This window comes from Pelodiscus sinensis, chromosome 2 (assembly GCF_052426305.1).
Source record: "Pelodiscus sinensis isolate ZL-2025 chromosome 2, ASM5242630v1, whole genome shotgun sequence".
Classification (NCBI taxonomy): Eukaryota; Metazoa; Chordata; order Testudines; family Trionychidae; genus Pelodiscus; species Pelodiscus sinensis.
Window position 1 is genome coordinate 229,447,823 of NC_143053.1, and position 24,441 is coordinate 229,472,263.

The 24,441-nt window shown below is 42.8% G+C and overlaps 1 protein-coding gene across 7 annotated transcripts in view; it reads right to left on the reverse strand.

Moving 5' to 3' along the window:
- Positions 1–24,441, reverse strand: part of ODAD2 (outer dynein arm docking complex subunit 2) — a 224,329-nt gene that overhangs the window by 87,167 nt on the left and 112,721 nt on the right. For all 7 annotated transcript variants that reach the window (XM_075922574.2, XM_075922576.2, XM_006124782.5 and 4 more), the window contains one exon: positions 7,892–8,134. In XM_075922574.2, the coding sequence (XP_075778689.1) occupies positions 7,892–8,134 (243 nt within the window). The remainder of the gene's footprint in view (positions 1–7,891; positions 8,135–24,441) is intronic.

Consider the following 24,441-nt stretch of genomic DNA (forward strand, 5'->3'; position numbering starts at 1 on the left):
CCCACTACCCCTATGAATATGATACAGTTCTGTGGAGATCTGGAAACCTATTTTTACTGCCTCTGTCTGAAGGAATACTTCCAGCACATCAATGTACAACACACTGACCTTGCTGCTCCCCCCCCCCCCCCACCGATCCCATAAGAGGATAGCTACTATGTGGACCCCCACTAACAGTCGTAACGAGAGTCTTGATTTCTATATCAACTGCTTCTGCAAACGTGCTCGAGCTGACATTGTCAGCAAAAAACAACATATAACATATAACCTCAGTAATGCTGAATGCAATGCTATATACAGCCTCAAAAACAATCCTAACATCATATTCAAAGACACTGACAAAGGAGGTGCTGTAGTCATCATGAACAGGACAGACTATGAAAAAGAGGCAACCAGAGAACTGACCAATACCAGATTTTACAAGCCTCTCTCTGATTCCACTAAAGAGTTGGTCATCTGAAAGAGTGGACTGTGCTCACAAAAGCTCATGATACCATCTACATGTTTTGTTAGTCTTTAAAGTGCTACCAGACTATTTGTTGTTTTTTAAGTTCCTCCGGAGTTTGATCTTCTGACATTCAATTTAGCAGGTCTAATGTAGAATTGTAAATTGAATGCTGAGGGCAGCCCCCTCTGGCCTCCAGTACTCCTATTTCTGCAAGGAGTAGGAAGCCAAAGGGAGCATGTGTTCCCATTGGCTTCCCGCTGTGTGGATACTGCCACAGCTCGTCTTAAGGTAAGCCGACTCCAGCTACCTGGAGACTGATGTTGCAAAGAGAAGTCTTTCTCCCCTTCCAAATCAAGAAGCCAATAAAGAAAAAAATTAATGCTGACCAAATCAGATTTAACTGGCCTATATCCTCTGTTCCTTGGACAGGGATTTTTTCAGGGGGCAACAGTTGGCAAAGGACTCTGAGGTAGCAGATGTGCACTAGAAGCAGTCAGCTTCCAAATAAACTTTCTTTGCTTTCATTGGCCCACAGGAGATATATAGAAGTCTGGTGCCCAAATTCCAGACTGGTTCTAAATGAGCAAGGAAACCAACTTGTCTTTTTCCCCACCAAGGGAAGAATTTCCCAGTCCTTATATGGGGAAAACACACAAAAGAGGGATTATAAGGTGCTAATTTTTAATTGAAGGTTTATTTTGCATTTTATTAATGAACAACTTCATTAGAAACTTTATAGTAGACATGCTACTGGTCCCATATAAATATTAATCATTTTTCCTAAATAAAACAAAGAATACACCAAACATGATACAACCACATGGAACTAAGATTCTTACAATGGCTCTCTTCACTCATTCTTCCTATCCGTCTAGCTTTCTCTGTCCATTCTCACAATCTTACCACTATTGGTGCAAACTCGTCAATAGAGCCCCACCTCATGAATTGGCCCTTTCTTTTCAGACCATATCCAAAACCATATTTTTCTCCCTTTCTATCAGTTTCTATCACTATAGTCATGGAGGGGAATACTTTGCTCAGAAGGAGAGGCAGGAAAAAAGGGAGAAGGTGCTACATTGTATATCACAAATATATACAGTTGTTCTAAGCAGGCTGAGATTAACCACTGCACATTCAGTGCCCTTGCCAACAATCACTGGAAAATGAAAATCAGTCTACACACCAATGTTCCCTCTAATCTTTTCCATCCTTGTGTGGATCTTTTCCTATCTGTGTTCAAAATACATTTTGTCATGTGCACCAAAGCATATGCGAATGTATACCACCAGGAGAAATACAAAACTAGCTGTGGGTGCTAATCAGCTGGGAGATATTGGAAACTCCCCTGAGTGGCCACACAAGCATACAGCTTACAGGCAACACTGCTGAGTACACAAAAATCAACCCAGGACCAGCAAGAGAGCAGGGCTGGGCATCACCAGAGAAGGGAAATGCCTGCATTCTGAGGTGAGAACCAACAAGCTAGAGTGGGGAGCCAATTAAATCCCATGAGAAAGGAGACTCTGTGAACTGAGTGAGGAGCAGGCTCACACTCCAACCCCTATTTAGGCCTCCCATCCACCCTGGGGCAGATCTTACACTCCCCACAGGGCCTCCCAACCCTCAAAATAGAACCTCCCAGGGCCTCCTACCCAACAAGAGCAGGACCCAACCCTCCCCAGTGCCTTCTATGCCTTAGCACAGGACTCACCCCCCCCCCCCCAGCCAAAGGCAGGACCTGACCCCCCGAGGGGCATCTGACAATATGGGAAAGCTCCTCCCCCAGAGATACAGAGGGCAGCAAGCCTTAACTGCCATAATGCTCAGGACCCCACGTTCTTTAATCCAGTCTTGGTTCTAAAGTACAAAAAAAAGTGAAAGGCAGAGCAACTGAAAGTGTCTTGATAAAGACAAAAGGGAAAAAAAGTGAGCAGTGTGATGGTTGGAGTCTACTATAGACCTCCAACTCAGGAGGAGGAGGCGAATGAGGCATTTCTAGAACAAATAACAGAAATACTCAAAACACAAAAGCTGGTAGAAATAGGGTACTTTAACTACCATGACATCTGTTGGAAATCTTTGATAAATTCTTGAAATGTGTTGGGGACATCTTACAAGTGGAAGAAGTAACCGAGGTGGCAGCCATTTTAGATTGTTTAGACTTGAGAAGGTATTGTCAATCTGAAAACTGAAAGCAACTTGGGTGAAAGTAATCATAAAATTACTGACTTTGCATCCTTACTGTTCTCCCCCTTTACTCTCCTGACAGTCACGAATCTGTAATTTTATGATCATTTTTCCCAAAGTTACCTTACACCTTGAGATTTACAAACTCAGATTATTGGTAGATAAGAACCCATAGGAAGAAAATCTGTATGAAAAATGCCCAATGGTAAACTATCGAACTGCAAAGGAAATATAAGAAAAATAAGAAGATGCCAATATGGCTGAATCAGGGACTCTTTAATAACCTGCACATTATAGAGTAATCCTAGAAAATCTGGAAACGTAGACAAATTGCTAAGAAATACAAAAGCAATCATCCATATTTCCATATTTCTTGTCTTCACATTGGGATAGTTTACTGTTGGGCCTTTAATACTGTCTCTTTGAGAGAAAACTACCTGCTGTGCTGAGTTCTTTTTCCCCTCACAGATTTTCTTCCCATGGACCTTACTTACCAATTCTCTGTATTTGTTAAAGTATATATTTTTTTGAAGTGCACTGTCCTCTTGATTTTAGTAAGGCCTTTGACACCGTACCATAAGACACTCTGATAAGTAAACTAGGAAAATGTGGTCTAGATCAGTGATGTCCAACCAGTTCTTAAGCAGTAGTCACGTTGTTCAAGACAACTAATCACACTCAACCAGCCAAATAGGCACAAGTGGTTAGTGGCTAGCATACTGAACACCATGGGTCTAGATGAAAGTACTATAAGATAGGTGAACAACTGATTGAAAAAACAGTTGTTAGAATGGTTTGCTGTCAAACTGGGAGGTCATATCAAGTGGGATACTTCAGGGGTCTGTTCTGGTACCAATACTATTCAATATATTAATATATGACTTGGATAATGGAAAGTAACAGAGAGGTAGCCGTATTAGTCTGATCTTGGTAAAACAAAAAAAGCAGTCATGTAGCACTTTAAAGACTAACAAGATGGTCAGGGCTGGCCTTACCATGAGGTGAACTGAGGTAGACCCACGAAAGCTCATCGCCTAATAAACCAACTTGTTAGTCTTTAAAGTGCTACATGACTGCTTTTTTCTGGATAATGGAGGGGATTATAGAATTTGCTGATGATACCAATCTGGGAGAGCCTAAAGCACTTTGGAAGACAGGATTAGAATTCAAACCAACCTTGACAGTTTGGAGAATTGCTCTGAAATCTACATGATGAAATTCAATAAAGATAAATGCCAAGTATTACATTAATAATGAAAAATCAAATAAATAAATACAAAATGACAGATAACTGATTAGGCAGCAACACTGCTGAAAAAGAACTGGGATATATAGTGGAACACAAATTGAATAACAAACTACAAAGTTATGCAGTTTTGAAAAAGACAAGTATCATTCAGGGTATATTAAAATATGAAAGACGGTTATTCTGCTCTACTTGGCAATTGTTAGGCTACAGATGTAGTACTATGCCCAGTTTTGGAAGCCACGCCTTAAGAAAGATATGGACAAATTAGAAACATTCCAGAGGAGAGCAACAAAAATGATAAAAGCTTTAGAAAATCTGATCTATGAGGAAAGAGTAAAAAAAGAGTATGTTTAATCTAGAGAAAAGCAGACTGAACATGCATCTGATAATACTCTTTAAATATGTTAAGGGCCGTTAGATCATAGATGGAAATCATATTGTTCTTTATGTGCACTGAAGACAGGACAGAAAGTATAGGTTTAATCAGCAGCAAGGGAGATTTCAGTGAAAAATGTCTAACTATAAGCATAAACAAAGCACCAAACTATAAGCATAAACTATAAACAAAAACAAGTTACCTAGGTGGCTATGGAATCTCAGTCATTAGAGATTTTTAAAAACTGGTTAAACATCTGTCAGGGATGATCTATGTATATTGGGTCCTGCCTCAGATTGGACTAGATCAGTGGTTTCCAAACTTTTAAGTAAGGAGAGCCGACTCATTTTTGTCTTTTTTTTTTTTTTGGTGTGGCCTATCAAGGCTCTAAATTGGGGAGGGCCCCCAAAATCACAGACCAGTGTCTTTCTCTTTCTCCACCACTTCCTCCTCCTTGCTCTGTAGCCTGGAGGGGAAGTCTGGGTGGCAGCAGGGGTTGGAAAATTATCTTACCCACACTCAACTTGCAATGATGACTCCTGTGCCACAGGGCAGGCCTGGCTCCCTGCTCTGAATATTATGACATGGCATACAGAGTTGTAGCATCATTCAGGTTTGGGCCAGTGCCCTTCAGTGTGCCAGATCACAACACTGTTCACTAAAATTTGGTCCAGCTGCCCATCTCTCATAACAGAGAGGCAGCCAGGACAAACCTGAGAAGAGCTGTGATCCTGTGCACCAGATGGCAATGTTCAGGATGGGGAGGCAGAACAGGGAGCTGCTGTTGCAGGGTGGGCTTCTTCTCCAGCATCCTTTACACCAAAATCTCCTCTCAGCTCCAGGCCTGCAACCCATCTAGTGGTATGACCCAGTTTGGGAAACACTGGATTAGATGACCCCCTGAGGCACCTTTTAAATTAATTAGCTCTATAAAGCATTTTGAGAGATGGGATGAAATCCTGGCTCTAATAAAGTCAATGAGCCAATCAAAACAGAAGACTTTGTGAATGGGGGCCATCGCTCTCAGCTATCCATCATTACAAGGAACGTCACTCATTTTAGTCCAAAACTACCTACTTTCCACACATTTTAGGAATCCCCTCACTTTTTGCTGAAACTTACAGAAAACATTTCTAAAGGAAAGAAGCCCACAGCATTTTAAGTTTCTTGCAAACATATTTTTGTGTGTCTCATACTTTGGTTTTGTCACATATTATGTCCCATATTTAGTGTTTGGCATTGAGTGATATGGCAGTGACTGTTTCTCCTCATCTCGCTTGCCAGACAAACTGCTCGAAAATGGGTAGTGTGGAGCAGAGGAGGGGCAATGGCTTCAGTTATCTCTTCACTGGCTGGTCTGTGAAGCAGAAATGGTACACCATGGAAAACAACAGATGACTCAGAGAGTGAAGCCCCCTATGCATACTGGGGAACTCTAATGATAGAAATGTAGCCGTGTTAGTCTGGTGTAGCTGAAACAAAATACAGGACTATGTAGCACTTTAAAGACTAACAAGATGGTTTATTAGATGATGATGGCCCACGAAAGCTCATCATCTAATAAACCATCTTGTTAGTCTTTAAAGTGCTACATAGTCCTGTATTTTGGGGAACTCTAGTATCTCATTCTTTTAAGATGTGGAGCACTAAAACCAACTTAAATTACTTAAGCATATGCTGTATTTTAAGTATATGATTAGTTTAATTGAAGTCAGTTGGGTTAAATCACTTAAATATGTACTTAATTGCTTTCCTAGATCAGGACCAGAGTGCTCTGCATCTTACAGGATTGAATCCTAGGAAAGATTGTAGCACAGTCTCGTTTGCAAAGAGTTATATGTGAATTGCACCATCTAGCTTGTAATAAGTAGCTAGCTATGCCTGGTTTTTTTCTAGTAATAAAAATACATTTTAGTCTTGTACTACAAACTTGCTTTCTTAGTTATCTAATGTTGAGAATAATTTCAATGGAGAAAAATTTTCATATGATTCTAATTTGAGATTTGATTCCTTCACCCAATCTTGGCAATCTTTTAAAAATTTCCTCCTAAACAACCTGTACACTCTCCTTCTCAAACACAAGATGGACTTTGTCTGACCACAATTTTAGCAATAACTTATGTTATTTTTGGTGCTTAGACTGACCACACTTCAGAATGAAGCTATCCATACTGGGTATTTGAAGTGATAGCCCTGTGTACTGGAGTATGTCTGAGGTTTTATGAGTGCCAATTTATATTTATTGGTGTTTAAATTTCTCTGTTGATTTATGATGTTCATTCTGTTGGGTTAATATATTAGTGTATAAGGTTGATGCTTACGATTCTTCATATGAAATAAGCTGTGCAGTTTATTTCATTTATGCATACTTTTATGCTACATGACTAGCACTGTTCATATATGCCATATTTACAGTTGTGTACTATCTAGGCTTTTGCCACTGGGTGACAGCCAAAGCATGAAAACAAAAGCCCTATTCAGCAAAGGGAACCCTTGCAGTGCTATATGAATATCAAGTGAATTATGCAAATCAGATCAGCAGGAGAGTAGGACAACCATCTCTTTCTGACCATGCTAATGTGTAAGGAAAGAATTATCTATTTAGGACAGGGAAAATGTCCCTGTCCTAAACACAGGAAACACAATAAATGCTGACCTAAACATTTTAGTGGAACATTAAAACATTTTAGTGTTTCTCGCAAAATTAAAAGTTTGATTTTCACATGCTATACAAATCTAATATTAGAAAACAAGTCAATGAGTAGTAACACTGAACAAAACACCAAGCTTTTAATTTGGTCCTGTGTGTGGTTGTGTGGGAGGAGGTGGATATGTATATTTGTACAAAAAGAGGGGAGGCACGTTAATTTATAAAGAGAATTAACATGGATTTTTTTTTCCCAAGTTAAAACATTAATAACAGTCCTAACATAAGAGTTTCAAAAAAACTTTTTCATGGTTCTAACTGAATACATTTCTGTTACTATAACTTTTCTATACATTGAGCCTCAAAGTGCAGGAAAATAAGGAAAAATATGTCCTCAACGGTGAGCACTTGAAAATAGGAATTTATAAACCTATTTCTGGAACTTTAAATCAGCTTTAAATCAATAACTTTAAATGTTTATCCAAATCTCTCAAGAGCACAAAAGTTTATTCTTCCTATATATTATTTTTCTGCAAAATGTTTGTCTTAGCATAACATAGCATAGGATAATCTACAGGAACACATAAAAACCACATTCTGCAGAAAAACAAAAATACGCATATTCAAAACAATTACTAAATAAAGCCAACACTATCTTGACAAAAGCAAAACCAATAAATGTGCTTACAAATGTGAAACAAATGAGAAATTATATGGAGTTTTAATGCAGAGAAGTTCATAAATAATATTCTGTGCTGGTTATTAACATGTTAATTCCAAATTCACATAACTTTCATATTGTTCCATTATACCAAATAATTATTCTGTGACTTAAATGCAGCATCTATGGCAAATAAATCTCTCCTTTTTATTCTGCTTTAACAACCTTAACTATATTCATGTTTGAATGCTGAACCTGTAGCCAACACAACTGCCAAGATTTTTCTTTTACATAAAACATTTAGAATGAAGATGAAAACTTACATCATATTTTCAGGTTCGGTTGCACAAGCGCCTACGGCTTTGGTGACATTCACAAGAAGAGCCTTATTGGTTCCAGTAAGTAAATTAACTAAGGGTGGAATGCCACCACATTTCCGGATAATAGCTCTGTTTGCTGGTTCCTGGCAACATTCCCCTAATGCTCCAACCACATTCACAAGGACTTCTTCAGGTTGATCAGTCAGCAGTACTACTAAAGTTTCTATGGCTCTGTACTCCCGAAATCTAAATGTTAACAATAAAAAACAAGAAACATCATGTCAAGTGTATTAAGGTTACAAGATAATGTTTTCATTTTTATAAAGAAATTGCTTTACTAAACAAACAACTGCATGTGTTATTCATTCAAAAATAGTTTGGAAATGTAATGTACAGTAAAACAATTACTCTTATTTTGATTTTTTAAATAGGTTTCTTTTATTTCAATTAATAGTTTTTTAAAAGGAAAAACAATAACCGTATATACCCAAATTAATCACTCACCATCAACAATCCTAAATCCTCTACTACTAGCACTGGTGTTTTATTCCAAAGGTGCAACCTCATTCCTAATGATATTAAGTTAATTAACAGTTAAAACGTGATTTAGCAAAATCTGAAAATGTACCAATGGACTGGGAATTTTACACAGCTAGTTGACTCAAAATATTACTATCATTCACTTAGGCTACGTCTAGACTGGCCCCTAATTCCGGAAAAGTCATGCAAAGCAGGTAAGTCAGAATAGGGAAATCCGCGGGGGATTTAAATATCCCCCGCGGGATTTAAATAAACATGTCCGCCGCTTTTTTTCTGGCTTGGGGAAAAGCCGGAAAAAAGCGTCTAGACTGGCGCGATCCTCCGGAATAAAGCCCTTTTCTGGAGGATCTCTTATTCCTACTTTCAAGAATAAGAGATCCTCCGGAAAAGGGCTTTATTCCGGAGGATCGCGCCAGTCTAGATGCTTTTTTCCGGCTTTTCCCCAAGCCGGAAAAAAAGCGGCGGATATGTTTGTTTAAATCCCGCAGGGGATATTTAAATCCCCCATGGATTTCCCTATTCTGACTTACCTGCTTTGCATGACTTTTCCGGAATTAGGGGCCAGTCTAGACGTAGCCTAGGGCTAGATACAGGCATACAGATAAAACTGCACTAATCACAGATCGGGGCAAGTATGTAAGAAAGAGTTACTCACTTTGTGCAGTAACAGTGCTTCTACAAGATGTATCCCCCCCCATGGATGCTCCACTCTGGGTGCCAGTGCATCCTTGTGCTGGTGACCGGAGATTTTTCTAGCAGTGTCCGCTGCGTTGCACACACGCCGTGGTGCCCCCTCGTGCCGTTGGTGTCCATTGGGTGCACATGTGACACGGCTCCCTCTGTTCCTTCTCTACCCATGCTAGTAGCGCACGGGGCTCTAAAGGAGGGGAAGAAGGGAGGGTAGTGGAGCACCCACAGGAACACACATCTTGAAGAACCAACGTTACTGCACAAGGTGAGTAACTCTTTCTTCTTCTTCCCCTGCTTTGAAAGTAGTGTCCCCTTAGATGCTCCACTTAACAGCCAATGAAGGTGCAAACAGCTCTTTGTGTACACTCCTATGTCAGGAAGGATACTATCAATTGACTTTGATTCTTATCTGCTTTGTTTTAGCTACCCAATCTTCAGATACTCACCGATTCCCTCTAGCTCCCTGTCTCCCACCCCCTCCTTTTTCTTCTCCCCCTTCTCCTCTCCTATTTATTTTGGGTCTACACATCCTAAACTTATAACTCCGGTCATCTGAAGAAGTGAGCTGTGCCCACGAAAGCTCACGATACCATCTACATGTTTTGTTAGTCTATAAAGTGCTACCAGACCATTTGTTGTTTTTTTTATAGAGCAGTAATCAGCTCACGGAGGCGGGCATGAAGCCCTGTTGTTGTCACGGAAGATAATATTGCATGTCCAACAGCCATAGATGACACTATGGAGGATGCGAAAGTGTAATGTTGCACAAATGTATGGTCTGATGACCAAGTGCCTGTGTTGCAAATGTCCTGTAGAGGTACATTTCTGAGGAAAGCAGTTGTAGAGGACATGGCTCTGGAGGAATGAGCTGTGATGGTGCCTGGTGCTTCTTTGTTATGGATGGTGTAGCATGTGTGGATGCATGAAGAAATCTACTTGGAGATCCTCTGAGAAGAGACAGCCTGCCCTTTAGATCGTTCTGCAAAGGATAGGAAGAGTCTAGGAGATATTTGCCAGGCTCTTGTGCAATCAATGTAGAACGTGAGCGCTTCACAGACATAAAGGGTGTGCCAAGCAGCGTGTGTGGGATCAGTGTGCGGCTTGGGAAAAAATGCAGGTAAGTGTATTGGTTCATTTATGTGGAAGGCAGAGGGAACTTTTGGGGCGGGGTCAAAGTGTCACCCTGCCCTTGGTGAAAATGTATAAGGAGGGTCCGCCATTAGGGTGGCAAGTTCCCCCACTCTCCTACTGGAGGTTATTGCAACTAGGAATGAGACCTTCATAGATTGGTATGACCAAGCGCCAGTTGCCAAGGGCTCGAAAGGTGGCTTTGCCAAGCCCTTGAGTACGTGGTTTAGGTCCCAGATAGGAACTAGTGGGTGGACTGATGGAAAGGTGTTTTGCAGACCCATGAGGAATCTTTTGATGATTGGGTTCGAAAGGAAAGCATCATCCTGAGTAGTGTGCTAGAAGGCTGCTATTGCAGCTATGTGAACTCTGATAGTACTTAGCACCAGGCCCAACTCCTTAAGGTGCAAGAAGTAGTCCAATAAGAAGGGGCGGTCTCAGGAGATATAGTATGAGAATGTTTAAGCCAGTGGGAGAACCTGTTCCATTTGTAGAGGTAAGTTTTCCTGGTGGACTCTCTTCTGCTGTTGATCAATATTTCTTTTATTCTTTCAGAGCAGGTGTTCTCGGCATCCTGGAGCTATGAAGGAGCCAAGTGTGGAGGTGGAGTTTGTGCAGCTTCGGGTGGAGAATTGTGCTGTGATTCTGGGCAAGAAGGTTGAATTGAAGTGAAAAAGCATATGGATCCATGACTGTCATTCTGAGGAGATACAGATACCAACCATGTTTATCTCGACCACACTGGTGCGATGAGAATCACTTGAGCTCAATCTGTTCTGATTTTGATGATGATCTTGTGGAGAATGGGAAGGGGTGGGAATGCACAGAGTAGTGGTGCATTTGATGGAGAAAGTATCCCCCAAAGAGTGCTTTCCTAAGGCTGCTCTGGAGCAATAAAGGTGGCATTTGTGATTGTTCCTGGTCGCAAAAAGGTCTATGTCTGGTTGACCCCATCGGCGAAACACATAAGTGAGGGTGTTCATATCCATCTCCCACTCGTGATGGTTGTAAAAGTGGCAACTGAGGGCATCTGGTGCCACATTTAACACCCTGGGAGGTACGTAGCAATGGGGGTAATCTGGCATCAATTCCATACCTTGAAAGCCTCTATACATAGGGGTGGGGATCGTTTACCACCTTGCCAATTTATATAACACATGCAAGTGGTATTATCTGTCATGATGCTGACAGACTTACAACCTATGTAGTGTAGGAAATGTTGGCATGCATATCTCACTGCTCTCAGTTCCAAAAGGTTGATATGGAGGGTTTGCTCTGCAAAACACCATTTTCCCTGGGCTGTGAGCACCCCATCCCATGAGTGATGCATCGGTTGTAATGGTAAGTGTAGGAGTTGATTGATGGGATGGAATGGAATGCCAGTTAAGATGTTGTGTGGATTTGTCCACCAGTGCAAGGAGTTGAGGACCTGTGATGGAATGGTAACTGACTTGGAGAGTGGGTCTCTGGATGGGGTATAAAGTGTGGTGAGCCAAGACTGAAGGCATTTCATGTGAAGACTTGCCATCCTGATGACGTAGGCTGAGACGGCCATATTGCCCCAAATTTTCAGGCATTCTCGAACTGTTGTGGTAGGGGTTGCTTGTACTCCTGCTATGAGGTTGCGTAGGGTGTTGAATCTGTGCATAGGTAAAGTCGCTTTGGCTGCAATGGTATCAATGTATGCTCCTATAAATTCTAACACCTGTGTGGGATGGAGCATGGAATTTTCATAATTTATATGGAAGCCAAGATGGAGTAAAATGTTCATGGTAATCTCAGTCATGTGTTTTGTCTCTTGGAGGGATGTGCCTTTTATGAGACAGTCATCTAAGTGTGGAAATATTATGACCCCTTGACAATGCAGACATGCTGCTACAATGGCTAGTGTTTTGGAAAACACCCCGTTGAAAGGCCAAAAGGGAGCCGTTGGTATTGATAATGATGACTGCCAACAGAATCATAGAAAATGTCTGTGGGCGGGATGGATTGTTATGTGGAAGTATGCATCTTGAAGGTTGAGATCCAAAAGCCAGTCTCCTTGATCTAATGCTGGGATTATTGTTGCTAGGGTCACCATCTTGAATTGTTGAGCTTTCGTAAATCTAGAATGGGCCTCCATCCTCCATTCTTTTTCTGTGTCAGTTGAGTAAAACCCTTGGCCCTGGAACTCTGTTGGTACTGTTTCTATGGTACCTAGGCGGAAGCGGTGAAGCACCTCTTGCTTGAGGAGGGTCTCGTGAGAGGGGTCCCTGAAGAGGGACGGGGTGGAAAGAGGGGTGGAGGAAGAGAAATGAAAGGGATAGAGTAACGATAGTGGATGAGCTCTAGGACGCATTTGTCCGATGTGATTTGAGCCTATTGTTGAAAGAAGGTGCGGAGGCGATGATTAAATTGCGGATGGTTGATTGATGGTATAACCACAAGGAGAGTTTCTTTCTGGCTCCCGGCTGAGCCTTCACATTTGCTGTTTGGTGGAAGGTTGAGCTGCCGCTGTTTGGTTTGCTGTTGACATTGAGGCCTACGTTGTTGGGGGTCTTTGCTTTTGTCGTAAGTCATATCTTGGTTGCTGTCTTTATGGCTCCCCAGGTCTTTTGTAATTGGTGTATCTGGCTCTCTTGAATGGAGGCGCGTATATCTCAGGTCTGGAGAGTGGTGTGGGAGTCCTTCATCAAGTGAAGTACTTTGTCGGTTTTTGCAGCAAAAAGGTTGGGCTTATTGAAGGGTCTTTGACTTTCTCCTGCAAATCCCTAGGCACTCTTGACGCTTGGAGACAAGCTATTCTCTGCAACATGATTGCAGAGGCGATGACGCGTGCAGCCGTGTCTGCCTCATCCATTGCAGACTGTAGAGCAGTGTGAGAAATTGTATGGCCCTCCTGCATAATGTTGAGGAGGATAGGCTTCTTATGTTCAGGTAAGTATCATGTAAGTTCTTGGAGTTTAGAGTAATTGGAATAGTCATAATCCACTAACAAGGCAGTATAATTTGCTGCTCTGAAGAGTAGAGTGGCTGAAGAATATACTCTGTGGCCCATTATGTCCCTTATTTTGTGGTACTTGTCATGTGGCATTGACCTCATATTTGGTTGCCTGGCTTTGTGTCTAACCGAATTGACTACCAGGCAGTTTGGTGGAGGGTGGGTAAAAAGAAAATCCATTCCCTTTGGTGTGACGAAGTATGTCCAATCTGCTCTTTTATTGGTTGGAGTGATGGATGCTGGGGTCTGCCAGATGTTATCTGCTGGGTTCATAATTGCCTCGTCCATGGGGAGGGCAATTCTGGAGGAGGTAGGAGGCTGCAAGGTTCGCAAGAGGTGATACTGCTTTTCTTGAACTTGCAAGTCTCGCTCTTGTGCCAAAACTACCCTCTTAAAAAGCTCTTGACATTTCTTCGAGTCATCTGTTGGTGGTGGGGTGGTGGATATTACCCCCTCATCTGGTGAGGATGATGAATTATGGACATGGGACTTCTTTTTGCCTTCCGACAAAGAGTCCTCCATCTCAATGTGTACCGGGGAGTTCGGCATAGTCATCGAGGTAGAAGGTTGGAGAGAATGAGGTGGTTCCCTGGATGTTATAGAAGGTGCGAGATGATGACTCTTTACATGAGGATGTGGCTCCCATGATTACCATTACCCTGAGTAAGGGGATAGTGGATATGTGTAATGAGGTGCATACCAGCGTAGTGGTGAAGGAGGGTATGCATATGTAGCATGCCCAGTATCCCAAGATGGGACTCTGTGTGCTGGACTGGAGTGCTGGGAAGAAAAATGGTTCCGTGGTTCGGTGCCAGCTTCTCTTGGGGAGCGAGACAGATTCAGCGACCTGCGAGAGTGAACAGATTGTATGGAGGAGCCCTGGGGATATTGGTGCTGGTGAAGGGCGGCTCCTGACAGGAGCATCGTGTCATCATTGGTCTTGGGACGGTGCCGAGATTCTTGTATTACTCGGTGCCATGGGAGTAGGTAGTGCCGATTGGTCTGGAGGAGGCATATTGGCATGGTGTCTCTTTGGTGCCAATGTTGGTGCTGAGTGAGTTGGCTGTTTTGGTGCTGAGCAGTGTCTGTGTTGGCTGGATGGTGCAGCCAGTGCCGTCAGTGCCGCTTGTTTTTGTTTGGGCTCCAAGTGCGCCCTCTTGTGTGGTGCTGGCATCTTGGGTGGTGCCATGCCTGATGTGCCAGGTCTGTCCGCGGTGCTGACCTTTGAAGTAATTGGTGCCGAGGGCAAGGATTGAGCTGGAGATAGTCTTGTTTGAGAGACAGACTTGCCAGAAGAGGTAGAGGGACGTGATTTGTCCATACCTTTTGGCTTGGATGGTGGTTTTGAGGCAGTTGGTGAGTCCTCTGAAGGCAGCTAGAGAGACCTTTTATAGAGGAAGGTCTTAACGTCTATGCAGTCATGGTGTGCCCTGGCTGTCAATTTGGAGCAATGAGAGCACTTTTGTGTTTAGTGCAATTCCCTAAGGCACTTTGTACACGCTGAATGCCTATCAGATACAGGCACAGCATCCCAGCACAACTCACACCTCTTGAAGCTGGGAGATCCCGGCATTAGGCATGATGAAAAACAGCGGGCTGATGAATTTTTTTTCCCTATAGGGTAGGGGGTGGAGGGCTTAAAACTTGAAAATACGAGAAAACTAAGGAGAATTAACAAGTTTTTTTGTCATTTCTCTGTAGAGTATCAGGAAGGAACGAAGTTCCATCTGTTGCCAAGGACGGTAGAGAAGTAACTGAGGGAGCCGCATGGCGCATGCTCCTAATGGGCACCAGCGGCATGAGGGGGCACCACAATGCATGTGTGTGTGGCATGGTGGACACTGCTAGAAAAATCTCTGGTTGCTGGCGCAAGGACGCACCAGCACCCATAGTGGAGCACCCATGGGGACACTACTCAAAGAAGAAAAGTGGCTTACAGTTTACTGCCATAATACTCTTGCAGACTGGTATTCCTGGTCTTACTCTAACTTACAGTGAGTTGCAATGGCCACATGAGGCTGAAAATTTCTTTTTTTTCCGGCAAGCACCAAAAAAGGCAAGTATGGGATGTACCTCTCTTAACTGGGACTCTCTGGTCTGGCAACAACTGTGGTCCAATAGGAAGCGATGACTGGCCAGGCTACAGTAGAGCAGGCAGCAGAGAGAGGTGGAGAGAGGGAGGAGTGAGGAGGGAGCAGTTTAGCACAGGCCATTAGGGGAGGGACCCTTGTCCGGAACCAGTTAGGTCCCAAGGGTGCTGGACCAGAGAGGTCCAACCTGTACCAGAAATACCTTATGTCAGCTCCACACATCCAAAGTATCTCATTTACATTGAGATGAATGTCATTATTTTAGTTCAGGTCCAGGTTCTACATTCTCTGAATATAGATACTGTTTGGCCTTGTAAGAGCTTACCTGTATATTTCCCTATGTATGAACATAAGAATGACCATACTGTGTCAGACCAATGATCAATGTAACCTACTATCCTACATTGGACAGCAATCTGGGCCAGATGATTATATCAATTAGAAATTTAGGGACACCCAGAGGATGGTGCTGTAACTCTGATTATCTTGGCTAATAATAATTGATAGACCTATCCTCCCAAAACTTATCTAATTCTTTTTTGAACCCAGCTATGCTTTTGGAATTCACAGCATCACATGGTAACGAGTAGACTGTGGATAGTATCAGAAATATTTCCTTCTGTTTGTTTTAAACCAACCATCTGTTAATTTCATTGTGTGACCCTTGGATCTTGCATTATGTGAGAGTAAATAACTCTTCCATATATTCTTTCTCCACGCAATTCATGATTTATAGATCTTTATAGGTCTTTGTACCTGTTCCATTCCACTAATCATTTTCCAATTTTAATATATATCGGATGTTAGATAGTGTGTAGTTGAATAGTCATGTAACCTCAACAAATTTTAGTGATTACATGACTATTCAATAGTCCTCAGAGGTGGGACAAGCAGCCAGTGCACTCCCAGACCCACTCCTGGGGACCCCCCTGCCACCTCATACTGCTGCCTCTTTATCAGGTGCAGCAACGAGGGGTGGCAGGCGAAAGCTGGTCCACAAAGCGATCCAGTTAAAAAAACAGTTCCCTGTGCAGACCAACTCCTGCCTGCCACACTAAGCTACTGCCCCCGTGTCCATGGGAGCAGGAGGGGGGGCCTAAACTCCTTGCAGACAGAGGAAGCTCCAGCATGGGGAGCTCAGCCCCGTCTACAGAAAGAAGCGGCTGCATCCGCGGAAGGCCCAGACTCACAATGGACAGAGGCTGCTTCTTGGGATGCCAGAGCAACCTCTGTCTTCAAGGATCTCAGACCACCCCGTGGATAGGGGCTGCTGCTGCGGAGCAGCTGCTGTCCATGATGAGCCCAGGGCTGCAGAGGACAAAGGCTGCTTCACGACAGCCTGCTCTAGTCCATCCCCCCACACTGCTGCCTCTTTTAGAGACAGAAATGTGGGAGGAGGACAGGCTGTTCTTGCCTGTCCCGCTTCTCCCCCATTGCCTCTGTAAGAGGCAGCAAGGGGGGCAGGTGGGTCTGTGAAGCTGGCACATGCAGAAACTCGGCTTAAAAGCCAGCTCCCCATGTGAATTGGCTCCTGCCTGCCCCCTCACCCTCTGTGCTGCTGCCTCTGTATCAGAGGCAGCCACGCAGCGGTAGTGGGGGGCACCAGTTCCCACCTTAGACCCCTTGCTACCTCTAATACAGAGGCAGTCAGGGTGGGGGAGGAATGCGTATAGTGAACAGGATTAACTGTTAAACCAAGGTTTATCAGTTAATCATGCAGTCATCTACACATTGACATCCCTAATGTATGTGTGTGTGTGTGTGTGTGTGTGTGTATTTTAAAGAGTTTATATGTCTGTTTGTCTCTCTGTCAGTCCGTCTGTCCAGCTGTGTGTGAGTCTGTTTGTTCTCAAGAACGCCTCCTAAATGGTAAGAACTAGGACCACCAAATTTGGTATGCAGCTTCCTCAAAGGTGACATTTAAGGGGTGGTTAGAAGGCAGTAGCCTCCTCAAAGACTGAACCCCGGGATTTCATACTTGAGATCTTCTGAAAGCTGCATTCCCTGGCTCCAAAGGCAGTTCTTAAATGCAATAGAGTCTGAGTTGCTTGCAGCTTTGCCTTTATAGTAGGGAGTTTGTTATAAAAAGAGGGAGGCAGATGATTAAGAACGACAAAAAGACTGGACATTCAATAACTGAAGAATCGTGAAATCATCATGAAAACATTTCTGGGTACTCCACTTACAAGATAGGGTGAAAAAGGAATGAGTGTTGTGCTATTGTGCTGCTGGGATTTGCATTTGGACTAGTATTACTAAACAAATAAATGTTCTTGAAAAAGTGGTAAACAGTGAGGTGGCAAAATTACGCATAATAGTTAAGTCCAAAACTGACTGCAAAGAGTTACAAAGGGATCTCACAAATCTGGGTGATTAGGCAACACAAGGTCAGATGGAATTTAGCATTGATAAATACAAAGTAATACACATAGAAAAATAGAATCTCAACTATACATACGACAATAACGAGGTCTAAATTAGCTGTTACCACTCAAGAAAGAGATCTAGGAACCATTGTGGATAGTTCACTGAAAACATCTGCTTAATGTGCAGTGGCAGTCTAAAAGCAAAAAAAATTAATATAATATTGGGAAACATTAGAAAAGGAATCGATAATAAGAAAGAAAATACCATATTGCCTCTATAAGAAGTCATGGTATGCCCACATTTTGAATACTTTATGAAGATCTGGTCACCCCACCTACAGAAAGATACAGAAAGGGGAATAGAAATGATTAGGAGTAAGAAACAGCTTCCATATGAGGAGAGATTAACAAGACTGGGATTTTTCCACTTCAAAAAGGAAGACTAATGGACAGGGGGAGGGATATGTTCGAGGTTTAGAAAATCATAATGGTGGGGAAAAATAGAATAAGGAAATGTTATTTATTCCTTCACTAACATAACACTAGAAGCAGCACCTGGAAGAAAGTGGCCAGTTGGGATTATGTTGCTGGCCACCATCTCAGGTAAGTGGCCCCTCTGCCCCCAAACTCCTTCCTCCCCCGCCCTCAACTGCAGCACCAGACACAAAAGCAGCCCCACAGGCAAACAGCCCCATCCTCCATCCTCTTCCTATGAGGAGCTGATGGGCAGCACAGACACAGCTCCCCCCTGTGAGGAGCTGCCCACTTGGTCAGCTGTGGGGGCCTGGGTAATCCCCCACCAAGGAGCTGCTGGCCAGGAGGGGCCAGCCAGCACATCCCTGCCAGAACCACAAGGGCTGCACAGACCTGGCCCCCTGGGAGGAGCCACGGTCAGAGCAGTGCTACCCACACCACCATGGGAAGCATCAGTAATGCCCCCCCCCCAACCTCCAAACACCCTGCTCTGAGACCTCTGGTCTGATTCCCCCCCTCCCTGAATCCTGTGCACCCTTGTCTCAAGTCTCCCCACAATTCTCACCCCATCTTCTGTGTCCCCCATCCCCTGCTCTGACTCCTGTTCCCACCCCCTGCCATCAGTCCCCCCACATCTACCAGCCTCCTGACCTAACTCCTACATCCCCCACACTTGCAGTCCCCTGCTCTGAAGAACCTGAGTAATGGTGAATAAATCTTTTTGTGTGTGTGTGTGTGTGTGTGTGTCTGTGTGTGTGTGTGCATATTTGAGATGGGGCAACCACAATTGCACATAGTATTCAGGGTATGAGAGTACCATGGATTTATATAGTGGCATTATGATATTTTGTTTTACTATCTATCCCTTTCTAATGGTTCCTAACATTGTTACCTTTTTTGACTTCTGGGGCACATTTAGCAGACATTTTCAGCACAATGACTCCAATATCACTTTCTTGAGTTGAATTGCTAATTTAAGACTCATAATGTTGTATATATATAGTTGGAATTATTTTTTCAACGGATGTCATTTTGCATTTATCAGTGCTGAAGTTCATCACTAATTTTGTTGCCTAGTCACCTAGTTTAGTGAGATCCCTTTTTAACTCTTCACAGACAGCTTTAGACTTAACTATCTTGAATAATTTTGTATCTTCTGCAAATTTTGCCTCTTCTCTCTTCACCCTCGTTTCCAAATCATATATGGATATGTTGAACAGCACAAGTCCCAGCAGAAATCCTTCAGGGACCCAACAATTTTCCTTTCTCCATTGTGAAAACTGATCATTCTTTCCTGTTTTAATCATTTACTGATCCATGTGAAAACCTTTCATCTTATTCCACGACTACTTAAGTTTCCTTATGAGCCATTGGTGAGGGACTTTGCTAAAGGCTTTTTGAAAGTCCAAGAACACTGTTGGCCTAGTCTACTCTACAAAGTTTGATTGACATAAAACACCTTGCATTGACCTAGTTGTGCATGTTTCTACACAAAGTTGTCTCCCCCCAGTATAAGGTCTTCATTATGTTGACAATATTAACACTACCTCCTAGACTGGCACTGAGCCATGGTCAATAGAATGAGGTCAACACAGCATGAATGTAAGCACTGAGTTAGCTATATTGATCCTAACAGTCCCACAGCTATGGCAGCTGTACCACAATGCCTGACAATGACCACTCTGGTCACATTTGTGAACTCCTCTGCCCAGGGGTCATGGAGACTAGAAGCTTCACTTTTTTCTCTCTTTAAAGGCCCATAAAGTTTTCAAATGATTTTTCCAGATTGTCCAGCTTGGTTAGCACACCTAGCAGCTCTCCACTGTGCAAACTGACAAGATGGCCAGGCTGGCTACATGCTCCACACATGCTCTGGCTGGGAGTAGACAGAAGATACTGGATCTCCTGGGTCTGTGGGGAGAAGTGGCTGTGAAAGTACAGCTATGGACTAGGTACAGAAATGTGTACATCTATAAACAGATTGCATGGTGAATGCAGGAGGATGGATATAACAGGGATCAGCAGCAGTGCCATGGAAAAGTAAAGGAACTGTGGCTGGCATACCAGAAGGCCAGGGAAGCTAACAATCCAGAGCCCAACTGCATACTTGCTGCTTTTACAAAGAGATGTATGTCATACTTAGTGGACACCCAATCACCACTCTTCACAACACCATTGATACCTCCGAGAAGCCTGAATCACACGCCCCTGCCAATAATAGCAAAGACAAGGAGGAATTGGAGAAGGAAGTAGAGAAGGGTGCCAGACATGCTACTGGGGAATCCACCAAAATCCAGTCAGTCTCTAGATGGAGTGGAGCATAGGCAAGCCCAACATAGGGAAAGGAACCTCGAGGAAGTGATTTCCCATTAAAGGGATGGCACTCCCAACTTAGCAGGACATAGCTATAGACTTTTCATTAATTTATCCTTTCTACATGATGTCAGAGAGGGTAGAGTTGTCATCTGAATTTTGTTCTCTTGTAGCGTGATGCAGGAGTGTTTATATACCTAAGCATGTGCCTTGAATCCTCCTGAGAGGTTTTGATAAAATTTTGTGGAGATATTTTGTAATCCTCTTCCAAATATTTGCAGGGATTGTAGCCTAATTTCTTCCTCTGAGGTGAGTCAATTTCCCACAGTAGGCGATGGCAACTTGAGCAGTCACCACTGCAGTAAATAAACTAGCAGCTTATGAGAACATAAGAATAGCCATACTGGGTCAGACCAAAGGTCCATCTAGCCCAGTATCCTGTCTTCCAACAGTGGCCAATACCAGCTGCTCCAGACAGCAGGAACACAACAGGTAATCCTCATGTGATTCCTCTTCTGTCACTCATCTCCAGGCAAACAGAGGCCAGGGACACCATTCCTATCCATCCTAGCTAATAGCCATTGATGGACCTAACCTCCATGAATCTATCTAGCACTTTTTTGAACCCTGTTAAAGTCCTAATCTTCACCACAGCCTCTGACAAGGAGTTCCAGAGGTTGACTGTGTGCTGAGTGAAGAAAAACTTACTTTTGTTGGTTTTAAACCTGCTGCCTATTAATTTCATTTGGTGACACCTAGTTCTTATATTGTGGGAACAAGTAAATAATTTTTCCTTATTCACTTTTTCCATATAAGTCATGATTTTATAGACCTCTATCATATCCCTCTTTTGTCTCCTCTTTTCTAAGATGAAAAGTCCAAGTCTTTTTACTCTCTCTTCATATGGGACCCATTCTAAACCCCTAATAATTTTTGTTGCCCTTTTCTGAACCTTTTCCAATGCCACGATATCTTTTTTGAGATGAGGCAACCACATCTGTAGGCAGTATTCAAGATGTGATCATACCAAGGTTTTATATAGTGGCAATAAGATACTAACTGTCTTACTCTCTATCCCTTTTTAAATGATTCCTAACATTCTATTTGCTTTTTTGACTGCATCTGCACCCTGAGTGGATGTTTTCAGAGAAGTGTTCACAATGACTTCAAGATCTTGAGTAGCTGTAGCTAAATTAGTCCCCATCATATTGTATATATAGTTGGGATATTTGAGATAGTTGGGATAGTTGGGATAGTTGTTAAATGTACACGCCCATGGGGTGCATCCCCGACGGAGACAGAAGAGAGCAGAGAGAGGCAGGAGGGGGAGAAGAGAGAGACAGAGAGAGAGGCAGAAGGCAGAGGAGAGCTGAGAGAGAGACGGGGAGACAGTAGGTAATGGAGAGAGAGAGAAAGAGACATGGAGTGAGACACCGGAGGCTCAGGAGAGAAGACCAACATGGAGGAGAGACCTGAAAATCCCGTCTTATGAGGGGCTAATTGGCTAGTATAATAAGAAATACAGGAGTTTGAAGAACAGCTAGCCGAAAACTCAAAAAGTAATAGCAAAATGTTTAAGTACATCAGAAGCAGGGAGCTTGCTAAACAACCAGTGGGGCCCTTGGACAATGGAGATGCTAAAGGAGCACTCAAAGGTGATAAAGCCATTGTGGAGAAGCTAAATGAATTCTTTATTTTAGTTTTCACAGCTGAGAATATTGTGGAGATTCCTAAACCTGAGCCATTCTTTTTAGGTGACAAATCTGAGGAATTGTCCCAGACTGAGGTGTCATTAGAGAATGTTTTGAAACAAATTGATAAATTTAACAGTAACAAGTCACCGGGACTAAATGGCATTCACCCAAGCATTCTGAAAGAACTCAAATGTGAAATTGTGGAACTATTAATTATGGTTTGTAATCTATTCTTTAAATCAGCTTTCGTACCTAATGACTGGAAGATAGCTACCACGATGTCAAAATTTAAAAAGAGATTTAGAAGTAATCTGGTAGACGGGTAAGTCTAAAGTCAGTACTGAGCAAATTAGTTGAAACTATAGTAAAGAATAAAATTGTCAGACACATAGGTGAACATAATTTGTTGGGGAAAAGTCTGGTTGGGGAAAAGGTTGGTTTCTGTAAAGGGAAATCACGCCTTACTCATCTGCTGGAGTTCTTTGAGGGGGGTCAACAAATATGTGGAGTAGGGGGATCCAGTAGATATGGTATACTTCGATTTCTAGAAAGTCTTTGACACAGTCCCTCATCAAATGCTCTCAAGTAAAGTAAGTTCTCATGGGATAAGAGGGAAGGTCCTTTCATGGATTGATAACTGGTCAAAAGACAGGAAACAAAGAGTAGGAATAATTGGTAAGTTTTCAGAGTGGAGAGAAATCACTAGTGGGGTCCCCCAAGGGTCTGTCCTGGGACCAATCCTATTCAATTTATTTATAAATGATCTAGAGAAAGGGGTAAACAGTGAAGTGGTAAAATTTGCAGATGATACCAAACTGCTCAAGACAGTTAAGACTGAAGCAGAGTGTGAAGAGCTTCAAAAAGATCTCACCAAAGTAAGTGACTGGGCAACAAAATGGGAAATGAAATGTAATGTTGATAAATGTAAAGCAATGCTGCACAGTGCTGCACGGGGAGTGTGGACCCCAAACAGCTGCTTGCGCTGCTTGCGCCGCTTGCTCCCATGCAGCGGCCCAGCTGAGCAGCGCAGAAGTCAGCCGAGCACCACGGCGGGAGGCAACAGTGCCGCCCAGAGGGAACAGCCAGTGTTTCAGCGTTACAGAGTCACAGACGTTGTGCTTTTCTTATTATATTTTTACACTTAATTTGACAAAGTTTATGCTCCTTTCTATTTTCTTCACTAGAATCTGACTTCCACTTTTTAAAAGATGTCTTTTTATCTGTGACTGCTTCTTTTACTTGGTTATAAAGCCACTGTGGCACTTTTTTGGTTCTCTTACTGTGTTTTTTTAATTTGGGGTATACATTTAAGTTGGGCCTCTATTATGGTGTCTTTGAAAAGTTTCCATGCAGCTTTTTACTTTTGTCACTGTACCTTTTAATTTCTGTTTAACTAACCTCCTCATTTTTGTGTAGTTTCCCTTTCTGAAATGAAATGCCACAGTGTTGGGCTGCTGTGGTGTTTTTCCCACTACAGGGATGAGAATTCTGAAATTATGGGCCCAGGCAGCTTTGGGATGCCAGTAGCACCAGTACTTCTGTACGTTTGCTACCATCAGGTTTGAGCTATCAACTAAAATCATCACAATCTATGAAAAATGAATGTCATTACCCTATATTCATAATTTCATACAACCAAGTGCTTCCCTCATCTCTACCAGGCTATACCCACCATGGATGGAGCTGTGAGTTGCACTATGCACAAGCTCACTGAAGCAGAAGTGTCAATAAGTATGTCTTGTTTAAGAGTCCAAGAGAAGGGAGTTCTGAATCTTAACATTTTTTTTCCATTGTGACTATACAGATAACGGTACCTCTGTGTATTTAATCTGTAGCTAATAACGATGCAACCTTGAGGCATCCCCTCAATAGTATTAGGTGGTGTTGGAAACCTGATAGTGGGCCTCATTAAAACAGTCTTCATAGTTGAGTACTATGACTGTGCCTCTTTGCTGGTTTGATCAATATCCATTAAGTTAGTTGCATTTCAGGAACTGGATAGCTGAACTCTCAGAGATTGCAGTTGACATGATTTTTTTTTTTAAAGAATTTCAAAATCATCATTTTTTTTAAAGAATTTCAAAATTTCTCCTCCTCCCCCCCCCCCCCCCCCGAAACAATCAGTGTAACGATTAAGTGTGTGGCTTCATCTGTTGTAGGTGCCCAGGAATCTTGCACAATCTAGTACTGACAAGTTTATTAGTTCCTGAGCTGCCTTGAATGCTTCACATGTAGACAGCGCCAGCTAAGGCTCCTGACCCTGGTACCACAAGCTCAG